The 11,004-nt window shown below is 40.8% G+C and overlaps 1 protein-coding gene across 1 annotated transcript; it reads right to left on the reverse strand.

The window, feature by feature from the left end:
* Positions 1-1,056: 1,056 nt before the first annotated feature.
* On the reverse strand, positions 1,057-2,634 carry LOC125118305 (protein BEX1-like). The gene is made up of 3 exons (XM_047764596.1): positions 2,497-2,634; positions 2,031-2,105; positions 1,057-1,694 (listed from the first exon to the last, which is right to left on the reverse strand). The coding sequence occupies exon 3, from the start codon at positions 1,687-1,689 to the stop codon at positions 1,303-1,305; it is 387 nt and encodes a 128-aa protein (XP_047620552.1). The 5' UTR covers positions 1,690-1,694; positions 2,031-2,105; positions 2,497-2,634; the 3' UTR covers positions 1,057-1,302.
* Between the last annotated feature and the right edge of the window lie 8,370 nt (positions 2,635-11,004).

Here is an 11,004-nt window from a genome sequence, read left to right on the forward strand (position 1 = left end):
TAAACCCAACAGCCTTCCAATTGGTCTTCTCATAAAGATGTCCATACTTAGGTATCCTCTGAATTCACTGACATGATCTCTGAGCAATCAACTCAATATAGGATATTTTTTTACATTCATTGGTTTGAATTCAAAGGCGTGGTGCGAGAAGTGCCTATCTCAAATGTTATGTGAGCTATTCCCTCACACATCTTATATAGTCTAATGAATAGGAGAGGTTTCTTGGAAAAGAACTCCATCTAAGAAAAGAAAGAACCAGAGCTCCCATTGTGGTTCAGTGGGTTAAGGACTCAACACTGTCTCTGTGAGGATGTGGTTTGATCCCTCGCCTCACACAGTGGGCTAAGGACCCAGTATTGCCACAAGCTGTGGCATAGGTTGCAGATATGGCTCGGATCTGGTGTTGGTGAGGCTATGGTGTAAGCCTCAGCTGCAGCTCTGATTCAACCCCTAGCCTGGGTGCTTCCATATGCCACAGGTGCAGCCATAGAAAGAAAAAGAAAGACCTATGAAGCTAAACACAGAAAGGGGATTTATCCACAAGTACCTACCCCTTAGTCTATTGGACTTGTTTGTGAGTATAGGGAAGACCTGGCTTTGGGTACTTCCCCAAATAGCTGGAGGTAATATCTAAAAGGTTGGGCCATATCTACATCAGTGGGAATAAGAGCATAAAGCTCACAAACTTACTGCCTCATCAAGTGCACAGAGACGCTCTGGAGATGATTATTATCTTCATCTTGCTAGTAAATGTAATGATTTTTAAGGAGATGTGTCTCTTATCATTAGGTTTACACTTCTAAATAAAAGATCAAGGTAAGCTAAACCAAGATTCTGTCCCAAGCACTTAATAGCCAAGCACTTAATAAGTGCTCACCTTGCTTTTAACAGGTGGTCAAGCTCCTTCAATTAGCAGTATGTGTTCAGTTTTGAAAAATGAGAAAACAGATAAAAAATAAAAAATTATTCATAATTCTACCATAAAGAGATACTTTGTTACTTTATATTGTGTTCATACATAAAATACATAAAATTTTAAGTAAATAAAAAAGAGAATGCTTTTTTAAACTGCTTTATTAACTTCACAATATATAATGAACATCTCTCCATGCAACAGGTAAAACTCTCCTGCTGACAGAAACGTACAGATTGGGTCAAAAACACAACATTCACTTAGAAGCTGGTAATAGGAGACCCACAAGAAACAAGTAACACCAAAAGGTTTACAACAAATACATCACAAACATGTAAGTTTAGGAAGTAGGTGTGTCTCCTTATTAACTTCAGCGAAAACATCAGGATTTAAGGCATAAGGCAAAACTCATCGTGATGGTCATGGTGAGGGGGGTCAGTGCTAACTGCCCGAAGACTATGACTCAACTGCTTTTCCCTCAGCTTTTCCATCAGCAGCCTCACCTCCTCCCCAATCCTTTCCATATTCTCTTCTCTCATCCTTGCCTGTGGCTCTCCAAGCCTCTGAGTCATGTCCCATCTATACTGCAGGATAGGCTGCCTCACACGGAACCGCCTACGATTTCCTCTAGGTACGCAATTATCACCAGCTTCCACAGGGAGGGCCAAAGGCTCTCCTTTAACACCTTGCTCCTTTTCACCCTTTTTTTCATTTCCCTCGTTGGCATTTTCCATGCTGAGATTTTTTACTGCTTGCTGCTCCTCTTTGGACGCCATTGCTCCTAGGACACAAAAGGCGAGAGAAGGGACTATTTTCTTGGTGGACCGATCAGCACCGAGGACAGAGGCCCTACTACGCACCTCTCGAGATTCCCCTCCCCACAAGTCAAAGGCTTTTCAAATTTTCCTTCTCCCACCTGAGAGGCTCCCTAGGCCCTCTAGGGGGCCCCCAGTCCGGGCTCCCCCCCCTCCCTCCCCCCAACCCACCATTTTCCCTGCCCATCCATGCCCAGGCCTCTGCAGGCACCAAAATGGAGGACGAGCTGGGGGGGGGGGCTCGTTTGGGGTCTCAGGGCTTTCCAACCCTCCCCCCGACCCCCACTGTCCCCCACACCGACCTGGGCCTATCCTTGCTGTCTCCTGCTCCTCCCAATTGTCACGAGTGCACCGCCGCGACACCTAAACCCGCAGACCTGCAGAGGGTCGGGGTGGGGGCAGAGGGGCTGCTGCAGCCGGGAGTCGGCCCCGCGCCCCCCCCCCCCCTCCCGCTTTCCCCGCGTTCCCCGCCCCCACCCCCGCACAGACCACCATTTTCCACACCAAGAAGAACGGGAGCGGGGCGGGGATGTCGGAAAAACTTGCGGGGGTGCGAGAAGCAGGTGTCTGGTCTGCGAGGAGTAGTCGCCTCGCGGTCATTAGGCCCGCCGCAGGGAAGGCCGACCTTTCTAGGGGCCAAATGTCCGGCTGCGAGGGACGTGGGGTTTGCGGTCTCCGCTTTGGGGCAGCTGGACCCCCGGGGAGGGGTCTGCAGGCCGCGTCCGCTAGCCCACGCCACCTCTGGGGAGCTCTCTCCGAGTCCTTTACCTGCTTTCCCTGCACCGCCAACGCTTGGGGGCCGCCCCCAGCCCGCACTCCCTCAGGCCAGACGGGAGCAGGGACCGAGAATGGAGAGAGCGACAGCCGCGTCTGACGCTGAGGAGTGGCGCGCGCGAGTCGGCGCTGGCCGGTCACGTGGTGCCTTCATCACGGTGGGCGGCCACGCCCCCAACACGCCCCGCCCCCCCGCCCTCCGCGACCCCGGTCTGGGCGCCTGGCTGGGCCCTGACTCTGTTCTGTTTGTGTTCCTGGGCCTTTCTCTGCCAGCCGCCCAAAGGCAGTAACTTCCTAGGGAGTCTTTGGCCATTCCCACTTCTTTTCTGGGGATCTTCCTCTCCTCCCTCAGCTCCCAGGATACGCCCTCCTTCCACCTGCTGTCCTTTCTGCTACCCGGTGCTCTCCGTTTTCCCTCCACTAAAACGCACAGAAGAAATGTGCCCGGAAAAGACCCCAGGAGAGTGGCTTTTTAAACATTCTTAATATCTGTTTTGTTCCCTTTATTTTAACCCAAAAAAGTCAAAATATCTTTTTTAAAGAAAATAAGGAATAGGTATTTTTATTTGAGAAACAGGATTAATGTTGGGGGAAAAAAAACCCCAACCACCTGTCTCCTCTGACAAGTCATTATATAAATATAGACTCTACAGGCAGCTACGTGTTTAGCAGTTGGAAAAGGACACGCAGCTGATGGTTTCTCTTGTGAGGGGTCCGTACATAACGAGGCCCTTCCGTGAGGTGAGCCAGTAAATGTGCAGCAGAGTATTGTTTCTTTTTCAGAACTAAAACAAGAAAAACTCCTTCACAGAGCTCTGGTTCAAAAGGCAACAAGTATGTCTATTTGCAAATCACACTATCTGTATTGATAAGAATCCCAAGGGATATACAATAAACCTACATTGAAAGAAAATTTTAATTTAACAAAGTTGTAGTTATAGGTAGATATACAAAAATTCAATTGTGTTCCTTTCTGCTAGCAATGAACAATTGGAAATTGATAATTGTCTGTGTGTGAGAGAGAGAGAAATGTATGACAGCTTCCAAAAACGTGAGACATAGGGATAAATTTAAGAAAATGTAGAAAACTTATACACTGAAAACAACAAAATGCTGCTGAAAGAAGTTAAAGTTCAAAATAAATGTGAAAAACCATGGTCCTGTATCAAGAAATGCAGTACTATTAAGAGAGTAATTCTCTCCAAATTGATCTATAAATTCTGTGCAATAAAAATCAAAATTGCAGCAGGCATCTTCATATAAATTGACAAACTTACCCCCAAATTTATTTGGAAATTCAAAGGACCTAGAATAGACAAAATAATTTTGAAAAGAAAACCACAACTTTTAGATTGGATAAACAACAAGGTCCTACTGTATAGCACAGGGAACTATATCCAATCTACTAGGATATATATGTATAGCTGAGTCACTTTGCTGTACAGCAGAAATTGGCACAACATCGTAAATCAATTGTAATTTTTTAAAAAAGAAAAAATAAAGAAAACCACAAATCTGGAGAATTGCATTATTTATCTAGGTTGAAGATTTATGATGTAGCAGTAAAGGTAGTGGAGTAGTGGCATGTACTAGCCATTGGACTTAGCAAAATTAAAAACTTCTCTTTGGAGTTCCCGTTGTGGTGAAGTGGTTAACGAATCTGACTAGGAACCATGAGGTTGCGGGTTCAGTCCCTGGCCTTGCTCAATGGGTTAAGGATCCATTGCCGTGAGCTGTGGTGTAGGGCGAAGACGCGGCTCGGATCCCGCGTTGCTGTGGCTCTGGTGTAGGCTGGTGGCTACAGCTCTGATTGGACCCCTAGCCTGGGAGCCTCCATATGCCACAGGAGCAGCCCTAGATAAGGCAAAAACAAAACAAAACAAAACAAAAAAAAACTTCTCTTTGCAAGATATGGTTAATAAAGTGGAATGGGAAGCTGGGAGAAAATACTTATGTATAACTGACAAAATGTTTGTATTCAGAAAATATATAAGGTAAGGAAGTAGATTTCAAAATAAGAAGGCAAACAATGCAATTAAAATAGTTGGAAATAATAAATGAAAAATAAAAAAGAAAACAAAAATGATCAAAAGATTGAAACAAAAAATTAAGTATATATACAATATGCATCATGGAAAGATGCTTAATCTCATTAATTATCAGGAAAATGTAAAGAAAAAAAACCAGAATGAAATATCACTGCGTGCTCATCAGAATTGCTAAAACTGGGAGTTCCCACTGTGGCTCAGTGGAAATGAATCCGACTAGTATTTGTGACATTGTGGATTCAATCCCTGGCCTCGTTCAGTGGGTTGGGGATCCAGCGTTGCAGTGAGCTGTGGTGTAGGTCACAGAGGCAGCTTGGATCCCACGCGGCTGTGGCTGTGGTATAGGCTGACAGCTGTAGCTCGGATTAGACCCCTAGCCTGGGAACTTCCATATGCCACGAGTGCGCAGCCCTAAAAAGCAAAAAAAAAAAAAAAAAAGAATTGCTAAAATTAGACTGACAATCCTAAGTATTTCTGAGGATGTGGAACAACTGGAACTTTCATTCATAGCTGGTGAGAAGTTCAACCACCTCAAAAGACTTTGACAGTTTCTTGAAAAGTTAAACTTACACTTACCATATGTCCCAGAAATTCCATTCTTTGGAATTTTCCCAACAGAATTTAAAGCATATTTCTTCAAACAGATTTGCATAGGAATGTTCATAGAAATTTCGTTTATGACAGTCCCAAAGTAGATACAATCCAAATGTCCATCAAGAAATGAATAGATAGGAATTCCCATCATGGCTCAACAGAAATGAATCTGACTAGTGTCCGTGAGGATGCAGGTTCGATCCCTGGCCTTGCTCAGCAGATTGGGGAACTGGTATTGCTGTGGCTGTGGTGTAGGCTGGTGGCCGCAGCTCCAATAGGACCCCTCGCCTGGGAACCTCCATATGCTGCTGGTGTGGCCCTAAAAAAAAAAAAGAAAGAAAGAAAGAAATAGATAAACAAATTGTGATGTATTCATGCACTAGAGTACTGTAAGCAATAAAAAGAAACAAACCATGGATGCAAGAATTAACAAAGATGCATCTCAAAAATATTATATGCTGGGAAAGATACGAGACACAAAAGAGTGAATTCTGCATGATTTCATTTATATGAAGTTCTAGAAGAGGCAAAACCAGATTGTATCGATGTAAATTTAATCAAATCACTGTTTGCCAGGCTTGAAGTTTGTGATTTTTCTGACCGTAAAAGGAGCATAACAGAACTTTCTCAGCTGAGGGAAATGTTCTCTATCTTGACAAATTAGTAACTCTGTCAACAAATATATTTAATTAAATCATTGAATTGTATAGTTAAAGTGTGTTTCTCTTATTGTATATAAATTATACCCCAATCGGAGTTCCCATCGTGGCTCAGTGGTTAACGAATCTGACTGGGAACCATGAGGTTGCAGGTCGATCCCTGGCCTTGCTCAGTGGGTTAAGGATCTGGCATTGCTGTGAGCTGTGGTGTAGGCTGCAGATGCGGCTCGGATCCCGCGTTGCTGTGGCTCTGGTGTAGGCTGGCGGCTACAGCTCCGATTGGACCCCTAGTCTGGGAACCTCCATATGCCACAGGAGCAGCCCAAGAAATGGCAAAAAAACCAAAAAAATTTAAAAATTAAAAAAATAAATTATACCCCAATAAAGATGACTAAAAATCAAATATCTAGGAATAAATCTACTTAAATACTTGTAAGACCTCTACAATGAAAACTATAAAATAATTTTGAGAAAGAGTAAAGAAAACCTAAGTGAAGAAATATAGATTGAAAGACTCAATATTTTAAAGTTGTCAATTATTCTCAGATTGATCTATAAATTTTTTAGATGACTTTATAGTTTTATTTTATTTTATTATTTTTTTCTAGTTATTTTTTTATTTAATTTTGCTTTTTTTAAAAAATTACTCAAATGAATTTATCACATCTGTAGTTGTATAATGATCATAACAATCTGATTTCACAGGATTTCCATCCCACAGCCTAAGCACATCCCCCCACCTCCCAAACTGTCTCCTCCAGAGACCATAGGTTTTTCAATGTCTGTGAGTCAGTATCTGTTCTGCAAAGAAGTTCATTCTGTCCTTTTCTCAGACGCCACATGTCAGTGAAAGCATTTGATGTTGGTGTCTCATGGCATGGCTGACTTCACTTAGCATGATAGTTTCTAGGTCCATCCATGTTGCTAAAAATGCCAGTATTTCATTCTTTTTAATGGCTGAATAATATTCCACTGTGTATATGTACCACCTCTTCTTGATCCACTCCTCTGTCAATGGACATTGAGGTTGTTTCCATGTCTTGACTATTGAAAATAGTGCTCAAATGAACATTGGAGTACATGTGTCTTTGCAAGTCATGTTTTTCTCTGGATAGATGCCCAGGAGTGGGATTGCTGGATCAAATGGTAGTTCTATATGTAGTTTTCTGAGGACTCTCCATACTGCTTTCCACAGTGGTTGCACCAATGTACAATCCCACCAAGAGTGTCCTGGGGTTCCTTTTTCTCCACACCCAGTTCAGCACTTATTGTTTGTAGACTTTTTTGATGATGGCCATTCTGGCTGGTGTAAGGTGGTACCTCAGAGGGGTTTTGATTTGCATTTCTCTACTAATGAGTGATGTTGAACATCTTTTCATGTGTTTTTTGGCCATCTGTATGTCTTCTTTGGAGAACTGTCTGTTTAGATCTTCTGCCCATTTTTTGATGGGCTTGTTTGTTTTTTTGGTATGGAGCTGCAGAAGGTGTTTATAAATTTTGGAGATTAATCCCTTGTTAGTTGATTCACTTGCAAAGATTTTCTCCCATTCTGTGGGTTGTCTTTTTGTTTTGTTTAAGGTTTCCTTTGCTGTGCAGAAACTTTGAAGTTTGATTGGGTCCCATTTGTTTATTTTTGTTTTTACTGTCATTACTCTAAGAGGTGGATCTGAGAAGATGTTGCTGTCGTTTATGTCAGAGAGTGTTTGGCCTATGTTTTCCTCTAAGAGTTTTATAGTATCTGGTCTTAAATCTAGGTCTTTAATCCACTTTGAGTTTATTTTTGTGTATGGTATTAGGGAGTATTCTAATTTCACTCTTTTCCATGTGGCTGTCCAGGTTTCCCAGCACCATTTATTGAAGGGGCTGTCCTTTCTCCATTGTATATTCTTGCCTCCTTTTTCATAGATTAGTTGGCGGTAGGTGCGTGGGTTGAATTCTGGGCTTTCTATCCTGTTCCACTGATCTATATGTCTGTCTTTGTGCCAGTGCCATGTGGTTTTGATGATTGTTGCTTTGTAGTATAGTCTGAAGCCTGGGAGCCTGATTCCTCCAGCCCCATTTTTCTTTTTCAGGATGCTTTTCTGGGTCTTCTGTGCTTCCAAACAAACTTGAAAATATTTTGTTCAAGTTCTGTGGAAAATGTCCTTGGTAATTGGATAGGGATTACATTGAATCTGTAGATTGCCTTGGGTAGTATAGTCATTTTCATAACATTAACTCTTCCAATCCATGAGTATGGTATGTCTTTTCATCTGTTTGTGTCACCTTTGATTTCTCTCATCAGTGTCTTACAGTTTTCAGAGTACAGGTCTTTTGACTCTTTAGGTAGATTTACTCCTAGGTATTTTATTCTTTTGGATGTGATGGTAAACAGGATTGCTTCCCTAATTTCTTTTTCTGCTCTTTCATTGTTAGTCTATAGAAATTCCATCAATTTCTGTGTATTAATTTTGTATCCTGTGATTTTGCCAAATTCATGGATGAGCTCTAACAGTTTTCTGGTAGAGTCTTTAGGATTTTCTAGGTATAGTATCATGTCATCTGCAAATAGTGATCGTTTTACTTCTTCCTTTCCAATTTGGGTTCCTTTTATTTCTTTTACTTCTCTGATTGCCCTGGCTAGGACTTCCAAAACTATGTTGAAGAGTAGTGGAGAGAGCAGACATCCTTGTCTTTTCCTGATCTCAGTGGGAATTCTTTCAGCTTTTCACCATTGAGAATGATGTTCACTGTGGGTTTGTCATATATGACCTTTATCATGTTGAGGTAGGTTCCCATTATGCCCACAGGCGAATTCTATCAAACATTTAGAGAAGAGCTAACACCTCTCCTTCTGAAACTATTTCAAAAAATTGCAGAGGAAGGGATACTCCCAAACTCATTCTATGAGGCCACCATCACCCTGATACCAAAACCAGACAAAGATACCACAAAAAAAGAAAACTACAGGCCAATTTCACTGATGAACATTGATGCAAAAATCCTCAACAAAATAGTAGCAAACCACATCCAACAATACATTAAAAGGATTATACATCATGATCAAGGGGGATTTATCCCAGGGATGCAAGGGTTCTTTGATATCTGCAAATCCATCAGTGTGATACACCGCATTAACAATCTGAAGAATAAAAACCATATGATCCTCTCAATAGACGCAGAAAAAGCCTTTGACAAAATCCAACACCCATTTCTGATAAAAACCCTTCAGAAAGTGATCTATAAATTCAATGTAATCCATATAAAAATCTTAGGTTATTATTTTCTTTTTGGACAAGCTGATTCCAATTACTATATGAAGATGAAAAGTCAAATATAGCAAAGGCAACCTTGAAGAAGAGACCTTCAAGGCTCCCATACTAGACACCTAATTTGATACAATGCTGTAGTGAATAAATAGTATCATATTTTCTCAAATATTAATATATATGTGTATACACACACACTCATACACATATGGACCTGTGTGAAAGATACCTACACATACTGTTGCTTGATTTATGGGAAAGAAGACAATGTAGTGAAGTGGAGAAAGGATTTGTTTTAAAAGTCATAGCAGATTAGTTGAATATCCATGTGTGAAAAATATTTAACTTCATCTAAAGTAATACACAAAAATTAACTCCCAATGGACTGCATATCTAAATAGGAAAGGGAAAATGTCATTCTAATGTGAAATACACAGGAAGTCATCTTCATGACTTTGGAGCAGTTCTTAAGGTGTTCTTAAGGAGAACACAAAAATGACTAATTACAAAGGGTGAAAAGATTATAAATTGAAATTTATTAAATCAGAAACTGCTATTAATCAAAAGACACTATTAAAAGAATAAGGAAGGAAACTACAAACTAGGAGATTTTTTGGAAGACACACATCTGAGAAGTAATATATGTGTAATGTTTATCTACAATGTATAAAGAACTCTTACAAATGAATAAGAAAAAGACAGGCCATGGAGTTCACGTCGTGGCACAGCGGAAACGAATCTGACCAGGAACCATGAGGTTGCCAGTTCAATCCCTGGCCTCACTCAGTGGGTTAAGGATCCGTCATTTCCATGAGCTGTGGTGTAGGTCGCAAACACGGCTTGGATCTGATGTTGCTGTGGCTCTGGTGTAGGCTGGCAGCAACAGCTCCGATTTGACCCCTAGCCTGGGAACCTCCACATGCCGTGGGAGCGGCTCTAAAAAGACAAAAGACAACAACTAAAGAAAGAAAAAGAGAGGCCATCCAATAGAAAAATGGGCAAACACCTTAAAAAAGCAGTCCAAAAACCAGAATCTCCAAATGTCTAATAAATTTGTGAAAATACGCTTGACTTCATTAGTTTGCAGAGAAATGCAAATTAAAACCAGAATGTGATACCACTAAACACCACCCAGAATGTCTGAAATAAAAAAGACAGAAAACATTAAGTATTTTACAAGTACAACAAGAACTGGTACTACCTCTTTGGAAAACTGTTTGGCAGAATATATAAAAGTAAACTTATGTGTACTCTATGACCCAGCACTTTCACTCTAGATGTACTCATAATAAAAATGTGTGCATTGGCTTACCAAACAACATTTACACATATGTTCATAATAGTACTATTTAAATTGCCAAAAGCTGGGAAATACTCAAATGTTCTTCACTGAGAACATGTATATGTTAATCGTGTATTACACGGTGGAATATTGTTCAGCAATAAGAATGTACAAATCACAACTACACATAGTATGAATGGATCTCACAAGCATAATATTAAGATAAAGAAGCCAGGAATTCCCAATGTGGCTCAGATCTGGCATTGCTGTGGCTGTGGTGTAGGCCAGCAGCTGCAGCTCCAATTCGACCACTAGCCTGGGAACTTCAATATGGTGCAGGCGTAGCCATAAAGAGAAAAAAAAATGATAAAGAAACCAAAATGAAACAGAGTAATGTATATGAGTTTATGTGAATTTAAACATAGACAAAATTATCTATGATGTTAGAATTCATGGTAGTCACAGCCTTGGATAACGACTGGAGAGGAGTTTTCATAGTGTTATTAATGTTCTAGGTTTTTTGTTTTGTTTCGAGTGTTTCTTAAATGGTTTTAGTTTGTAAAACTTCATTGAGCTACGTAATTATGATTTGGGCACTTATATACACATGTACTTTATACTCTATTCAGACGTTTCCTAAATGCAAAACAAACATACATCATTCTTCTCAT

This window comes from Phacochoerus africanus, chromosome X (assembly GCF_016906955.1).
Source record: "Phacochoerus africanus isolate WHEZ1 chromosome X, ROS_Pafr_v1, whole genome shotgun sequence".
NCBI classification, from domain to species: Eukaryota; Metazoa; Chordata; class Mammalia; order Artiodactyla; family Suidae; genus Phacochoerus; species Phacochoerus africanus.